Source organism: Pieris rapae, chromosome 21, assembly GCF_905147795.1.
Source record: "Pieris rapae chromosome 21, ilPieRapa1.1, whole genome shotgun sequence".
NCBI classification, from domain to species: Eukaryota; Metazoa; Arthropoda; class Insecta; order Lepidoptera; family Pieridae; genus Pieris; species Pieris rapae.
In genome coordinates, this window is record NC_059529.1 from 6,954,052 (window position 1) to 6,972,999 (window position 18,948).

Consider the following 18,948-nt stretch of genomic DNA (forward strand, 5'->3'; position numbering starts at 1 on the left):
TGTTGCGGTCGTAAACTCAAGAATCCCTAATAATTGACATTTTCATTTTGGAAAATAAACTTGGAGGTAGAAGTAGTGCGTCACAATCATTTATGTTTAATTCTGGTTGTAGGCACTGGTTCAATAAATAATATTGTGATTCCAAGTATGATATGACAAATAAGTAACAATCAAATTTACCTATAAGTTGTGAAGTTAAGTGAGTCAAAATGGCTGGCAGCGGAGAAAGGATTCTGCAGAAAATTATACCAAGCATCCTTGGATTCTTGTTACTGCTTTACTTATCAGAAAATGTAAGTATAAATTAATTCTATTATAAACGTAAAGATGATGAACGCAATCGGTACAATACTAGTAAATAATATAGGTGCGATTAGTAAATAATTTACTTATCTTCATTTCCTCGCAAAAAGGTAGTGTAAGCAATAAGCGAATCAAGGTGACTATGTAGTCATAAGGAAGTGATATCATAAACTGGTTTCTACAGCTAAATATGTCATTAGAACATGAAGATATAAAGCTTGTAAGAGTTAGAATTTTATAAAAGATAATTCTACCTGCAGTATGTTACAATTTAAGATATATTTTGTGTATGAATTTTAAATTTGTTGTCTTATTGCATGACCTTAATTTGGGTCCTGACATGTTTTTTGTTGTTAGTTTACACTTAGCTGACATATGAATTTACTTTGCTAAGTAGATACTTAATGATTAATTTTATTTACATATTACAGTTCTTGTGTAATGTTGTTTTGCATAAAAAAATTTCTTACTTATTATTCTGTCATAAAATAATAATTATACCTACACATCTAGTTTACCTTCGATAGTGTTAGGTAGATATTCGGTCAATTGGCTTAGATCATAGCATGTACTGAGTATACAGAACTTGTATATGAACTAGTTCTTCTCCCAACTACATCTTTTCTCATAAGTTTCTCATAGGTTCCTACTTGGTTATGAAGTGATATTTTTTAGACTATTAATGTGCCTTATATTAAATAAAAATAGAAAGTATCACATCAGTGCTTTGCTGTTAGTAGAACAAAATTCTGTCAATGAATATGAGTCATATTTTAAACATAAACTATTGTTGCTGTCAAATTCTTGTAACTACATTAATATAAAGAAGGTGTTGAATCTTTTCTTGGCTGGCTATTTCTGTTACTGTCAAATATGATCTATTGAATACAACTCACAAAACATGTCATATATATATTGTCTGAATTAATCAATTGTGATTAAAACTAATGTAGCCTATTACAGCTACCGCTTCAATTGAACCAGGGTATGGATGGGTCTTGATTGTCTAAATTGGTTTGAGTGAGTTGCCTGTCAGTAGAATATAATTGAGGATGATATTTTCTTTCTAGTATACTCCTAATTTGTCAGTGTGTTATTCCTATAGGAATGAAATAATTAGCATTTAATTTAATTACATTAGATTAAATTTACCAAGGCTCAGGATTGAACAGCCTGAAACAGGAAATTTCTTGGAACGTTACAATTTTTTTTACTTTACTTTAATAATATAATAATATCAATAGTTTTGTAAAAACATATATAGGAATAAGGTTTAAATTCAGCATGTAGGCAAGTAGAATAACAACCTTTATGCTTATATTCTATATTGTTTATTTCTTTAAATATAATATAATATATTGCATGAAAATTTATACAATAGCATTATAAAAACTTCTTTTACTACCTCGGTTAAATGGTAATAAAATGCGAAAGATGTCATTGAAGAACAACTGAGCAATAATAATATAATAAATGCAGTGAGCATTGCACGAGGAAGGTCTAAACTTAATATACAAATCACGATATCGCGAATCGTTACGTTTTCTTGCATTACAATTTTAAATCAACTTTCCTAAACGCAAAAAGTGTTTTGTAGCATACACAGTTGAAGGTTTTGCACATATAGGATTATGGTGGGAGTACACTTTTTCGTTTTAGATTTTTTGAAAAGGCCGGCAACGCACTCGCGAGCCCTCTGGCATTGAGAGTGTCCATGGGCGGCGGTATCACTCAACATCAGGTGAGCCTCCTGCCCGTTTGCCCCCTGTTCTATAAAAAAAAAACTTAGTGCCATCTGTAATAAAAATGTTTCTCGGGTACTAGGCGTGAGTCTTATGTTGTGATAACGTACTCGTGACATACGGATTGAGTACAAGTTTGTTAAATTTGTTAATAGATAATTCATAATTAATACATAATTTGTAGCTTCATATACTTGTAACAATTTAACAATACACAGCAGTATGGATACCCGCATCGGCTTAACGATATTCTATTGGCTCCATTACCCTGAGAGACTTACGTAATTATTATATACACATTCAATAAGTTAAGTATTATATGCTATGTAATACATAATCTGTAGCGAGTGTAGTGATTTATATTTAATTACACTACATAGTGTAACATAACATAAATTGTATTGGACTTTTAAGACGATTTGTTCCTAATTTAAAATTGTTAGAACGCGAGGAGGTTTTAATGGGCATTGCCCACCCGGATTTCTGATAAGAAGAGACTGGTGCGGGTCAAGCCCCACCTCAGATAGCAAATAAACTAATGGTTCTATATAAATAATGTCTTTTTTCTAATATTCCCTTGTTTAGAAAGTTGTCTATCGTAAAAACCCGTATCTTTTTTTGTCTTCTTTATTCTATTAATGTTTTCATATAAGTCAATTTAGAAGCTGTTGCCCACTGCTTCTTCTTGCTGTCTTCGTCGTTCGCTCATGTGTTCAGATTTTAATAAACCTGATAAATAAAAACGCAAATAATACATATCACCATTTATTGTCGTAAAGTAAAAACAGAAATGAGTTAACAATGTTATATACTAGTATATTTAGCAGGTGTGTTAAAGTTTACATTACCTCCGTGTAATGGTTCAGAAGTGGCGTGCGATCAATACCAGACCTATGTAGGGAAGATCGATAGACGCCAGTGACGGACTTTTACCCAATCCATTGCTAGTGTAAGAAGTATTCGCTCGTCGAACACATGAACAAAGTCTTTTTTTTTATAGACAAGGGGGCAAAGAACAAAGTCAAAGTCAAAATTTATATTTTCATATAGGTAACATAATGTTACCTATATGAAAATATAAATGTTATGTTACCTATGTTCCTCAATGCTTGGTTAATACTCTTGTATACAGTGAAATACTTGATTCCTTAAAAGAAATATTTTGTTTAGAAATCATCGTAACTAACCTATAAGACCAGTGACACAGAAATTCCTTCATATGGCAGTTATAATTGGCACAAAACAATTTGTCATTATACATTATTATGAATCAGTGTGAGTTACACGAATTTGATAAGCCATTTAATTTTAAAAATACATGGAACAAACAGATTTTAATTAATTATTTTAATTTTTAGTTTTATATACATAAATTGTTTATCTATGTAATCTCTTTTGGCTTTCTGTATTGTCTTAGTGTTTTGTATTATAATACATATGTATAAGTAAGCTGTTAGATTACTTATAATTAAATAAATAAATATTAATACATCATTGTATTTACATAAAACAAATTTAAAGGATGGCAACTGGCGGCTACTCGCTTTCGAGCGATCTAATCTACGCTGGAAGGCTGTGAGATTTTTTTTACTATGTTTAGGAACAAGCCAATCAATTTTATGACTATTATGATCTGACCGTGATAAACTAATAGTGTAGTGTATGGCTATTATAATGAACAAAGAACCAATCCTTAGTCTTTTCAGTTTCGAATAAAATTTAAACTAAAGAGAAATATTAAATAAATAACTGGTAGGCTAACTTAATCTTAGTGAATATCTGTTTCTGTCTCATAACACAGAAGATATTCCGCTTTGTCATGATTATGATATTGACAGCCAGTCTATGATTAGAGCATTTTTGCTGAAATTACTAAGACATTTAATTTTATGTCATTACTGCAACAGCATATTATGCCTACAAAACATTATTTTTAGCCATTAATCGTATAAATATTCCGGGAGATATTATATGACTATGTGGCGTCTATGTATTGACCCCGACCTCGGTATAAACTATGTTTTCACTACAGTCACGAAAGGTTGATCCATTATTCGATTAACGGTATCGCAAATGTATGATATTTCTTTGTATACTGAATAATTTAACCAATTTTGAATAGTACTCCCATTAGAATATTTATCTGTCTATATGACTAGTGGCTGTGGTTGTGGTTTTCCCCAGATGTCAGGTGATTTCATATTCTACGCTGGGCAACTTACAGAGGCCCAGAAGTCCTGGTAAATAATAGTAGCTGTATAGTCTGAATAGTCTAAGATCCGGGATTAGAAAAATATACCCTCATCTGTTATTTAGATGAAACAATTTTTTATAAGCTGATTTCAATATCATGAACTTATAAAAACAACCTCTGCCATCATAAGTCTTAATTACTGCATGTGACTAACATGAGAAAGTAAAAATTAAAAATAAATTAGTTGTTAATTAATTAATTACTATTAATTGTAGCAGTCTTATGATGGCAGAGGTTATTTTTATAAGTTCATGATATTGAAATCAGCTTATAAAAATTGTTTCATCTAAATAACAGATGCGGGTATATTTTTCTAATTCCGGATCTTAGACTAAGAATGTGATGCTCAAGTTAACATCAGATTCTATCGAATCACGAAATCTTACTTCGACTTTGGTCCTTCATCAACAAATGATATAGTTTTTGTGGCATGGAATCGCATGCGATTGACGTAGAAAAATCATACAAAATTGGCTTGTTTACGTCTTGCCTGTTAGTAATTAAAACGCGTATAGTATTACCATATTGCTAAAGTTAAAATTAATGTCTGGAACATTGTGTATAATTAGCTCGCTTACCGGAAATTCCTGATTTATGTCCCCTCATGACGTCAAATGCAATAACTTTGCAATGCGATTCGTACAGTGTGAAGAATTTAGCGTGGATTTACTTGATACATTACTTTGTATTGACGTTACGAAACTAATTATACATTTGCAACATTGTATAGACTTATTTGCTTTCGTTGATTTAAAGTAAAACTCAATTGGTGGTATTAGGTTAATGTTTTTTGTAATTACTTAATATATAAAGGAGTAGCGAGCTATTTCTTTGTTTATCTAAGTCAATGTTATTTTTCATGACTTCCAGTTATTTTTAAATGGTTACTTAAAACGGCAAGCATTTGGTTTTAGTGATACCGCTCATGGACACTCACGTCATACACACTATCTGATTTTTATAGGTCCCTTCCTCTCGGAGACTTGAACTCATTCCCATTAAAACACTGTATACGTAATATAAATATCGCATTGTACAGACTTTTGTTTCTTTAAAGTCAAAGGTCGTTGCCATACATAAGCTGAAAAAATGTTTATTCATGAAAGCTTTCTATAGCCGAATTTAAGCTTTGTGTTAAACGAAACTTTACATAGCTAAATTTTGTTTCATTCTTTTTAAATGAAATGTATATTAAGATTAAAACGTATTTCTAACAATAGTGAATGTAGCTATACATTATAGATAATATATTTATTGTGCATGATATATACATACATTATTCCTAAACTAGATATATGTTTAATTAAGTTAAATTATATTTTTATCTACGCGTCGTCTTATTTTAAATAAAAAAGGCGAAAGAGGTCCTTACATTATGCCCTAAAACAGAAACGCAATAGGCGGGGCATATTGCAAGTTACATAGATATTATATGCTTTAGAGACAACTAAAGGACCAAGGGAAGGACCTAGAAGTAGGAACCCCAAAAGGTGGATGGGAGAAATAGAAGCATCACCTGGAATCGAATTGGGAAAGAAAGACAGAGAAATTTGGTGAAACCTCCTTCAGCTTTTCCGATCAATGGTACTGAAGGGATATGCAAAAAATGTATACTTTATACTGAGCATATGATCATACTAAAGTGGGTACCCACCCGGGAAGATTGCGTATGTAGCAACTAGTATTATTATAGAGATGTCAGAAAAGCTTTGTGTAATTTATTCCAAAGTCTATGTTTTCTTTGGCAACGGTGAACTGCGAAGTTGTTGTTTAGCGTTGTTGCCAAACGCTAGTGTCGTAATAGCTACTTGTAGGCATTTTTACGCGATTCACAAATCGACAAGACATGTGTTCGCAAATGATACGGGATGACCACATCATCATCATAGCGCATGTTGATCTCAAGTATGTCGCTATCGCAATCTTTTTTATGCTTCTTGCGTCCAACCCGGAGATCCTATTGTTTGAGGTCCTTCCCTACTACTACTAATGGCGGGATGGAGCCCACCAACGCAGCCTCGGTATATCGGGTTTTTCTTTTGAAATGAACAGCCACATTTTCATGTTGAACATAATTCTAACTCTCTCTAAAAAAAGAGTGGCGGAGAGTTTATTGCCATCTCTTCTCTTCCGTTCTACGCCCTTGATTTGAGAACTGGCAGTAAATGTAAAATTAGATTCATTTAATATTTCTTTTTTTGACGTTCATAAGTGTACATTATGTTACCTGATGAATTAATAAATTTTGCCTTTAAACGAACGAACTCAAAAGCAAGCTCCAAGAAAACTGTGTAACGTAGGTCGTAAAGTGTGTAATATTTATCAACTCCAGCCAAATAATAAAAAATAGACACCTCTAATAATAGAGTTGGCGAAGTACAGTATTGAAATCAAAACATACGTTTGTGTAGACTTCATAGGAAAACATGTTTGTTTACTTATTGAATTTGGTATGGACTTTCAGGAAAATTTGTTGAACTAGAATTGGTACAGGAAAATGTGTTCTGAGTCAGCCTTATATGAGACTGATTGATTTAGGGATTTACAATTATGCTGACGGTATGGTATGTGGACAACTAAATTTAGGATATAAATTTTATTACTAACAAAACTAGTATGTAAGTAAACTCAAAACTCAAAATATCTTTATTCATATAGGTGAACATGTACACTTATGAACGTCAAAAAAAAAATTAAATTTACATTTACAACCAGTTCGCAAGTCAAGGGCGTAGAGCGGGTAACTTAATTAATGTAACTTCTTGTTCTGCTGTAAGAATTAAAAGGCTTTTTTATTTTTATTTATTTATTTATGGTATGGGGAAGAGGCTTTATTGCAAATTTTATTTCAAGTTCTCGAAAAGGTGCATAGGTAGGTATTTCTGAAAGTGTTAAGATTAAAGTTTAAGTTTGGTGAAGTTTTACAAAAGCAAAAATCATTTTAATAGTTAGTGTATACTAGCATACTCGGCCAAGCGTTGCTGCGGCTAAGGTTTTTGTTATATTTCATAGAAGTAAACTATTCAAGGGAAACGGTAGAACTTATGTAAAAGGTTGGTAGTTTAACACAGCGCCATCTGTTAGAATTGTATCAAATAATAAACAAATAATTTGCAATAAAATTACGACTATAATTAAAGATCTAAGCTATCCTATCTCTTAAGTTGGACCAGACTGCACACGGTGTGCAAATTTGATTGATATCGGTTCGGTAGTATAGGAGTCCATCGTAACAGGAGATTTATATATAAAGATAAGCTATTCTTGAAAAAATCTTATCATATCCCTGAATTGAAACGACCAAATATATTCTTATTTTTCTATGTCAATGATATACAAAAATCATATTATCAAAACCTTGTATCTCCTGCATTAAAACATGACAAACCGGGAACATTCTGATTTTGGGGTCGTTTATATGAATACGAAAATCTAGCTTTACAGCTAAACTTGACCATTTTATGCTTTCTAAATAAAACTTTCCGGTCGATTTTTTTTTCTGAAATCGAGGGTACTAACGAATTTATATCGAATAGAAAAAATAAACTGATGCAATTCAAATTTAGTTCTATGGTGATTTAATCAGAATAAGTTTACGAACTTCTATATTTACCATATTGGCTGACGTCAGTTGGAGGATTATGAGATCAGTTCAAATATACATTGTATTTTGATCTGTATAATATTAAACATAAAATAAGATTGTGTATAAGTGGCATCTCGGTGTAACTAATTGCATTGTGTGTGAGAAATGATTTGGCAATATTTTTGTTTCGACATTTTCTCGGTAGTATTATTAGTTTTGATATTCCTTTGTGTGTTCTTTATGTTGTTAGAAATTGATTGTAATTTTTTTTCAAATGAATTAGAAAATATGACAATAATAATCAAGCTCTCTGGATATTAGGGTGTCCATGGGCGGCGGTTTCACCTAGCAGCATATGTCTCCTGCCCATTTGCCCACCGTTGTAAAAAATACGTACAATGAAGACCTAAAGTATTCGAACTTACGATAGGAAACTAGATCTTATGAGCCCTCTTTTCCCCCTGTTCTATATAAAAAAATAAATATAAAGAAAATACTTGTGACCCATTTATATTGATATTTTTTAAATGGCCTGATACCTCCCTAAAATATGGCGAGTCATACTCGTGAACGGGGTCGTACTTGAATTTGTGTATGCGGTGATATTAGTTGTTTATGCTCCGTATTTGCGTGTTGTTCTCGCGAGTATGTAAGTGCGTGCTCCTATTTCACCATGCCTCCTGCTGATAGAGGGCAAATCTTTCTTTTTAATTTATTTTATTATTCTTCATTACTCAAGATATCATATGGAACATGGTGTAATGGTTGCAGCTCCTTACAAACATTGTGTAAAAAAAACTTGGCGATTATAAAGAGTGTCGGAGAGTTTATTGCCAGTTCTTCTCTTCCGTTCTACGCCCTTGATTTGAGAACTGGCAGTAAATGTAAAATAAGAATCATTTAATGTATATTTCGTTTTTTTTGACGTTCATAAGTGTACATTATATTACCTATATGAATAAATGAGTTTTGATTTGGTTTGATATATAAATACAGAACAAAGTTTGCCTACAATGTACGTATTCCTTTATCAAACGTTTATTTTATTTAATAGCATTCCAAGACAATAAAACTAGACAATGCATGAATCATGAGTTACAAGGTTACCTATAGGGACACGAGATTATTACCTATATCGACGACTTATTCAATGGTTTTTTTGTTTGCAGATTCCAACCGCTTCCGCCGACTGTATTTGGTATGGCGTCTGCTCTAATCCGACTGAATTTAAACAAAAGAACTGCAGATATGACGGGCCTGCCAAGAAGGTTGACGAAAGCTCCAGGGTGAGTGAATATAATTTTAAACTTTACTAGGAGTTAATAACATGGCAGAAAGTGGCACAGAGTAGAGAGGAATGGCGGGATTTTGTGGAGGCTTTGCGCAAATGGGCTCACAGGCACCTAAGAAGATTGAATCTTGTTTACAATTAAAAGTATCTGAATTTATGGCTATTAAAATATACCTTTCTACGTATCGTTTCTTATCAAGTTAATAAAATATTTCTATATACAATAAAACGGATAAAAACGATACGTCAACTACATTCAAATGTAATAATAATAATAAGCCTTTATTCATACAAATTATTGACATATACAAAAATAGATATACAGTCAAAATCTGTTATAACGACATTAAAGAACTATGTACTCATATTCGTCGTAAAAACCGATGTAACAGTATGTAACAGCCGATGATGTTATTAAGAATCTTATACAATATAATTCAGCCGGGACGTTTGATTTTGGTCAATATAACCGGTATGTTCTAAACGATTTGACTGTACATACATATATATAGAATGTTACTCCTCTAAGATGCAGCTCCTATCCGGGAGAAGTTATTCTCCAATCTTATGTTATACTTTGCGGTCGTCATCCAATTTTTTCCAGCTTCCCGGTTTGATCTCGTCGGCTCATCGCTCTATTAGCCTGTCAAATCTTTTTCCTTTTGCGCGCGTCCATTCGGTTAACGTTTTTGACCATATGTGATATGTCTAAAGGACAATGTGCTATGCCCATCTCCATTAAGGTATTAGTTTAGTAGTATGAAGCTATAAAATAATTGGTGTTTTCGGCTTTAGAAAATATAAATTTGAGAATTTTTAACATTTTTTATTTTTGTTGCACACACAAATAACACGTTGAACTAATAAATAATAGGACTTTTTGAAGTGTTGTTTAAATATACGAGAAGTTATTATTATTAGTTGAAAATAATGCGCATACATTTTTTTTATTGTGGTAAATTTTTGTGACGGTAAAACAGACAGTAATAAAAAAACAATTGGCCAGTTATTTCGTCTTACAATGTTAGTACTAATAAACGTGTGTGTACTTACGCAGTTACACTCGTTGTTGTATCTTTAAACTAAGGGCCTGTTTCACAATGTATGGATAAAGTGCCAAATAGCTATGCAACACATAAATTATTCGAAAGATAAAAGTTCCAAATAAGATTATACTCCGAATTTAATGACGTATAGCGCTATCTGACAGTCGTGAAACGCAAAAATACTATTTATCATACGAATAAGTAACAAATAGCTTATGTGAAACAGGCCCTTAATATATTTTATCTTTTAATTGTCTGGGCTCTTCGGTTGTACCCGCATTAATTCGGTTGTAGCACAAAGTACTATAGTCAAAACTTTAGAGAATAGCTTTAGACTGAGTTCAGTAAAGAGACATTAAAAAAAATATAGTTTTAGTTGTATATTTCTGGTATTAAACTTTTTTGTAGATATTTTTTTTTCTGTAAAAATGTTAATCACTTTGCTCTATTGTTAAAAGTTTCCGCGGTGTACGCGGTTAAGGAATTTTTTTTAGTAAGGACTAAGAAAAATTCCTTAACCGCGTTGCTTAAAGGTATGACAAGGTTCATACCTTGGGTTTCGCTACGGTAATTTCAAACAGACCCATATTTTTTTGATATTTTCTTTGATTGGAAAATCAGTCCAGTTGCTTCGGAGGCTATTTAATGCAAACAAACAATCAAATATTTCCTCTTTATATTAGTATAGATTACGAAGTGACCTTTCTTTTTACAATCTATGTTTTAATAAAAGAATTACTTTGTCTAGTTTTTCCACTAGAGTTTGATATCTTATCAATTACAGTTCCAATAAAGTTATCAGTACTGTTTGACAGTTATGATAACTTGTGAGGTGAAAATACGATACAAAGGTTATGTGCAATGTCAATATTAACCTCTCATTGATTAGAATTTTCACTTAGATTTTCTCTACTAAAGAATTTTTCGACACGCTTTTGCCAAAAAAGGACACAGATAAATGTGTTTAAGTGTCAAATTGTCTGAAATAATGGCTTTTGCCCGCCTCAAAAGCCTTCTGGCTGGGAGTTACCATGGGTGGCTGTATCACTTAAGTTCGACTTGCATTATAAGTTACATATGTTTCCAGTTTGGCCTCAGAAATATACATTCGTTTTTATAACATTGCCATTTTAAGATACTAAGGGTCTGTTTAACAATGTATGTATAAAGTACCAAATAGCTATGCAACACACAATTGTGTTTATCCTACCAATAAGTAATAAATAGCTTATTTGGAACTTATCCGGACATTGTGAAACAGACCCAAATCGAATATGACAGTATAAAGACACATATAGTCTATTACGTATAAATGTTTCTGTTTTTCATGTGCTTAAGTGGATTCGGCAAGTGGATGCATTTGTTGTACTTAAGACATGTACAGAAGGTCTGTCAGGTCCGCTAGTGTTGTCCAAAACATCAACCTACCCCAAGTGTATATATAAACAATATTGTTATCAAAGTTAAAATCTGAAAATATTTGGCTTTGACCCACATACCAGGAAAGCTAATGGCACCTATAATTATAGGATAGAAGTTTTTCACTGAGGCACGTCAGGCATACAAAGTGGGTCAGTGGAGGTTGTTCCAACTATATTTAGCATGTGCATGCGACTATGACGTCATATCGAGCCTTCGTTACATTGAGCACATTGGGAACTTGACCTGGATGCTTTTTGCATTCAATTTGAAGCTATTAGTATTTGTGATGCGAATTTAAAAGACTTATGCTTCTGATGGTTCTTTACACTGGCTGAGATGTTGATGGGACTGGAATCGGTTCGGTGGCCGTTAATACATAATTTTAATTTAAAATAATAAGCCTTGAGTACATGTACCTCATTTCGATATATTCTTAACATGAAGGTACACAATTTCCAGTCGTAAGGATAAAGAGGATATTAGTATGGGAACAAAAAGACGTTAGACTGATAAGAGGACAAATTATAATTATAGCCTTTTATTCAGATCATTAAACTTTACACATTATTTTGAGGTATCTGTGGTCCTAATTTTTTGGATTTATTGTATTTCTATTTGTATAAAGCAATGGTCTATCTCACCGCAAACTTATGCAATTAAATTATATCTTTATAAATAATTGTATTAAGTTTGATGTATAGAACGAATTATAGTTGAATCTAAACATGAGAATTTTAATGAGAAATCGTTGATTCACATCTTGAAATAAGTGATTGACTCACGTTATTTATATTTTGATAAGAAATTTAATTCTCAATGACGTAATGAATTAATGATTCAACCGATTATAAATGTGTGTTTTAGGGTAATATTCAAGCTTTCAAGGCTGTAGTGATAATATAATAATATACTTAGGATATTTTTTTATGAAGCAAAGTTGTGAAATTGTTCTATTAACAAACATTTCTATACATCCAGGGGACATCCAACCCCCCTCAATGAGTTACCTGTCCCTTCTTATTATATTGCTATATTTGTTTTAAATATTGTAGTACTTTAATCAACTCTTTTTTCTTAAATCGACGTATGTGCTTTGTAATTAATTTCATGTGCACATAGATGGAGGAATTAAAATCCTTATTAGTCTTTGAAATGCTACCAAATGATACATTGAGACGATGATTAGCATTAGTCATAATTTAATCGAGCCTTGTTAACAACTAACAAAATAACAATTTTTCTTTCTTATAACTCTAGTGTTCTTCAAAAAACAATATTCATTATTTTCGACTAATAAGTTTATAATACGTGTTTACGATTTTACTTACCTAATTGACTTGAAGTTGACAACAGCAAAAATCCCAGTCTTAAATATTGTTAAACCTCAATTTGTCGCGCTCCTAAACAAGACTGCTATGGTAGGTTGGTTTCGTATTCTATTATTTTGTAAAATAAAGAATAAAAAAATGCTCTTAAAGAATTGGGAAATGGCAGATTTATAAGTCTAGCCGTACTAAGCCTAGGACTAAGTTTTGATCTATTTTTAGATTTTTAATATAGCTGGAGAAACTTTTATCCGAGAGAATTATTTAAAGGTGACCCAGACGTTCTAGGTCACCTAATCTCTAAATATATTTTTAATATTAAAATATTTATTTTGGGACTGGGTCGTTACTTCAATCTTAACTAAATCGTAATATAATAATTATTAAAGTCCGTTTAATTTCCAATCACTACAATAAAAATAATAATAAACAGCTTTGATTATTTAAATTTTATTCATTTTCTTGTTGTCCAATATATCATAGCTACCACTTCACGGGTAAATGCTTACAGTTCTATATAAATAACTCTGTCCATTGCTTTCTTTCTCCATTCGCTTCCTGCTACCGCTTCTATTTCTTCTATCCACCTTTTGTTTGGCGCTCTCTTCTTCTTCCCCTTTGTCCTTACGTCTTATTTCTTTAAAGGCAAGACAACCTCTTATCTGTGTATCTTGCTAAATGCCCCGCGCATTGCAACTGTCTGTTTTTGGTCATAATGTAATCACTTTTGATTTTCGTCTTACTGAATCGTTTTATTGATGTGTTATTACAAATAAACAAACATTTAGTGGTTGAATATATGGCTCATTCGAGACTTTGTTTCATCACTATATTTTTTATTCTTGACCGTTTTGTACGGTAACTCGTTTGAAATTACATCATTGTTGTTATGTATTATATATTAAGTGTGTTGTAATACTTTTTGATCGGAGTGTAGAATCTAATTTTTATATACAAGGTATTACAGCCAAAACCGTTTACGACGACATCATTTTAACATACCGGTTATATGGACCAAGTCTCGGCTGAATTCTATTGTATTAGGTTCGTCGTAAGTATCGCGTTTACACACTCGTCCTGCCCACTTCCCATTACTCTCTCTCACTACGGCTGAATGTAAATGCGGTATTTAATAACAACGTCATAGTTACGACTATCGGTTTTTCGACCAAATATGAGTAGTCCCTTTGAACTCTGACAGATTTTGACTGTATTTTTACATGATTTTTGTTTTCAGTTTTTACTCATGAACTTTGTAATTGTGTTTTATAAGTGTAGCTGTGGAAATACTGTAAAAATAAAATAAATAGTGCTATGTCAAGTCAAGCGAATTAACGCTCACACATATCTTTTTGGGCTATCTAGGCAATGGAATGTTTCGATAAAAATATATTACATTTATTGAAAGCGTAAGAACCCAGTGTTCTACATACTGAATATCTTATAAATATTAAGGTAACTAATTTTGCAAGTCCTGTTTTTGCTCCAGACAAAAAACAAAAGACGCGATGAGCAATTTTGTTTGGCATGCAGACGTACTGTCAAGGTCAATGTACAAACCGACTCCGCGGTCTTTGGGCGGATTTTAGAACGCGCGTCGAAGGATAATCTAAATATAGATAATTTCTTTAGACAACCACATATAGGAGACACCAGTGTTCATTATTAATATGAAATGTATTGTGATTTGAGGCTACAATTAGTGAATTTCACCTGAAACGTGCTGGTATTATTCCGAACGATATATAACTTTTCAATCACACACGGGGTCTTTGCGCTAGTCAGTAGTTTGACTGGTCCTCCATAGTTTTGAAGAGAAGGTCGATCAGCCGTTTGTACTTCCACTGACAAATAGTATTTGATTTTCTCTCGCACTTAAACATGACGTAGACCGTTAGCATTATGAACCTACTAATCAATTTGCGATATTTGTTTTAAAATAGGTGTTGTTTGATGATTTGCTATTTTAAAAGAGTACCGAGAGTTTTTTACGCCGGCTTTTTCTCTCGGCCTACAACCTCTGTCTTCTTTACCGATGAGTAGGGATGCTTACAGGTTCAAATTCAATGACGTAGAATAAATAATACCTGTATCTATATTCCAAGTAAACATATTTTTTTCATCCTTAATCGACTATTACACAAAGGGACCCCCGATTGTATTGATAAAGGTTCCATTGTAGCAACTCAGATTTGAAAATCGCATCTTACGACACGAGAATATTGAAACATATATAATATATAGTTTTCGTTTCGGAGGCTTAGACATATTTTGACAGTTAATAATATTTTTTTTTGTTTAATAATATATTAAAGATTAAACACGATAGCTGTTGCGAAAACGCTTTATTTTAATAGACTACAAACAAGGAAGGAAAGAAAATTATAAAATGTACAGAACAGTACTGTAAACGGCCTTAAATACATTTAAGGCTAAATTACAGTAGAAATAAATATTTGTCGAGCAAAATAATTAGTGGATTAAATGTCAAAAAAGGAAATAATTTTAAGTCTATTAAAATCCCAACGATTTTCGTAATGATGGATCTATGTTTTTTTTGTTATTTAATGTGAAATTAAGTAGGTTTTAATATATATGATTGCTTCCGACCTTCAGTTTTTCGGTAATTTAAATAATAAATATACAATTGCAACAATTTTTTTTGCATCTGCGCGTACCCTTGATGAATTTTTGAGGGGGTTTAGAAGGGTCGTCGATCGACTTATATATCTAGTATATATATACATAAACTAATCAATTCCACTATATTCTTTTCCATTTGCCATCCTTTAAGAAATAAAATAAACAATGTATATTTTTGGAGTTTGGTGACCGGATAGGTCCTTGAAGAGGGAGTTTTGGGGATTGAAGAGAATTGAGTACAGAAGTGGAAGGAGTCGAGCGTCACGCTGAGATCGTACTTAAGTACGAATTAGGACATAAATTGTAGGATTTATAAAGCTTCGTTAAGCCAAGTGACATGGAAGGTCGATGCGTGGGACGTCATATTTTAATCAAGTTATTGATTTTCTCTCCTTTGAGATGTCGGAGGCTGTTACTCGTTGCGCAATGTTTTTTCTCTCTTTCTAATTTAATTGAAATTGGGAGTCAATAGACTATGAATACATATATAATTAGACGATTTGGTATTTATGCATGCATCATGCCTTGAGACATGTTTTGTGTATGAGCTGAAGAGCTGTTTAATTGTATGCATTTTTATCCAAATCGAATATTACCTTTTTAGGTCTGGCCAGTTTTAGGTTTTTGTATCATAGTCTTTTAACAATATAATAGGCAACTAGTGATTAATTATTAAATTATTATAAACAAGTATGAGAAGTGAAATCTCCTCCACTGAAGAGTCTTGAAGTCTTATTTTAGTTGCAGCTATAAACTTAATCTATTAATTAACTCAACAGAAATCCCACGAAATCTAATTTTTAACAATTATTCTTAGTTTTAACCTTTAATTTTTTTTATTTCACACCATATTACACAGGACTTCATTACTGATATTACTACCTTTGACTAATTTTATTATCATTTCCTTCTAAGTGTTAATATATTCTTTTTTTGCGACTGAGGCGCAAACTAACTGATGTGGTCTCTGGCAGAATGACCAGCGCTGTGGAACACTCTGCTCCTCAGCATGATGCTGAGCCAGGGCCATTTACAGACACAGCACACACGCATTACATGCTTGAGACGAACCGATTGGAAATAAATATATATACCTCTCATTATATCTGTTTTTTAATTTTTTCTCTTTGATTATTGTGTTTGTGTGTGTGTTTTTGTTTGTAAAAAATGATATGTCTATGTCTAAGTGCAGTTTTACTAGAAACTACTTAATTGATCGTTTAGCAAGTGCGCCGCAATACATTAGCATTAATAATAGTTTGTTAATTGTCGATATCGTGGAAGTTTCCGTTATAATGCTAAACCAAAAAATAGTTTATCATATCCATCAGAAATGCACTAGAAATATATAGAAAAAAATATAGTTTATTAATGTCAAATATCTTTTTCTTTTTCTGTGTCCTTTTTTTGTTTGTTTTACTTGTGTTGATCACCGTGTACATGATTTTTCATTTCAACATTTTTTTTCGTTCCATTAAGTACTTTTGTCGTATGATTAATTTATGAATTTTGTATCAGAAAGTCATAAATCCTCTTTTTTATTTAATTATTTCAATTGTATTATATTTCTGCAACGAAGTGTTAATAAATATTAAGGTCAATGATCTGTATTGAGGAGCATTATTTGGATTCCCGAATTTTTTGATGCCAGACAAGCATCAAAAAATCCAACATGAAAATAAGTTCACATACACAGATTCCGGCCAGAAATGAGTATTATTATTTAGGGGTTATAAACAAATTATTGTTTTAAATATAGAATAATAGGATAGTTCTATGTACTTCATTCTTGATTATATGAATCACGCGTTACTCATGTTATGTAGGTATGTATCAGATTACGTTGTATAGAGGTCACATATGAGCTGTTTGGGATATTAAATATTGGCGCGTAGTAATTACTTACTGTTATTTGATTCGGACGATGAATGTAATGTATACTTGCGTAATTTGTTTCAAATGATTTTCAGTAATCTAGTTGATACGTATTTGATATCTTTTGACGCAGACAGACAATGTCCTATCTTAAATATTGAATTCGAAGAAATAAAAATTAATAGCAAAGTATGTTTGCTAAGCGCAAAAATTTATGATGTGTGAAACAATTCGAGTATTTCTTTTATTTAATTCTTAAACTCTGAGGAGGGTTTTTCTTGAAGAAAAAAAAAGTACTTTGGTATTTATTTAGTAATTTTAACGCCGTTTTCCAATAAAGTTGATATTTGAAATAATCCGCTGGTTTTTTTGAATTAAATAAATATTTGTCCCCCCTCTAAATGTCTCGTGTTCTTTATCATGACAAAATATAATTTTCTGGAACTAACAATATTGCAACATACGTGTCTATATTACGTCATTGTGATAAGGCTAAGATACCACCGGGCGACTCCCAACCCTGACTCAGTATGGACAATACCCGGCTGACTAAGTGATAGATATAATAATTGTTGAAACATTTTGAGGAATTCAAACAAATCTTGATACACAGTGAATCCAAAATGTTGTAAAAAAATTAATGATGTCAGTCATCAGATGGGCAGTGGTTTTATAGTACATATAGTTTTAATATGTAGTTGTATAATAATATTTTGTTTTTATATACAATTTCATAATGCATCATCAAACGTGTACGAATCTTATCGAAACGATAATTTGAGAGATTATTCGAAAATAACTTATATTTATATTTCCTCGTAATAAAAGAAAATTTCTTTTTGTCAAAGCGATTCGTCGAATTTATATAAAAGTAAATTGTTGTTCGTTTCTGTTTATTAAGTTCAGGGATAAATGGTTAATATAAATTATAAGTAAAGAGAAATACTAAAAACGACAATTCAATTTTCCAAGAAAAACTATTCCCACCAGGGAAATCTCAGCAGTGGACCCGTCTCGAACACGCCTGCCATGTTTTTTAGTAGATGGTCTCTAATGCAATTACAGGGTACGACGGTTGGAGTAATATGTTTTATTTTGTTTTTAATATATTTTATTTTCTCATGTATTTATTTATTAAGTTTACGATATCATACATAGTTTCTACGGATTATTTTACAAAATCTTCCATCTAAAATGTATGACAATTAAAGTAAACATAAGTTTTACAAAAAATTTAATTTAAAATTAAACATTACAATTCAAGTAAGTGAAAGTTAAATAGTATATTTCATTACAAGTGCGGAAAGCCTGTCATTGCAACGAGTTCCGACGAATGTCTACCCGAGCCGAGGCGCAGCCGAAGGTGAGGGTTGACAGTCGGAACAAGTTGCAATGACGGTACCGCACGTGTACTGAACGACTATTTTTAATACAGTTGCGAAAAAATAAAGCAATTTAATT

General features: G+C 31.9%; 1 protein-coding gene across 4 annotated transcripts in view; it reads left to right on the forward strand.

The window, feature by feature from the left end:
• Window position 1: 1 nt before the first annotated feature.
• Window positions 2-18,948, forward strand: part of LOC111000620 (NPC intracellular cholesterol transporter 1) — a 52,993-nt gene continuing 34,046 nt past the window's right edge. For all 4 annotated transcript variants that reach the window (XM_045632918.1, XM_045632916.1, XM_045632919.1 and 1 more), the window contains exons 1-2: window positions 2-293; window positions 9,055-9,171. In XM_045632918.1, coding sequence (XP_045488874.1) covers window positions 210-293; window positions 9,055-9,171 — 201 coding nt within the window. In that variant the 5' untranslated portion in view covers window positions 2-209. The remainder of the gene's footprint in view (window positions 294-9,054; window positions 9,172-18,948) is intronic.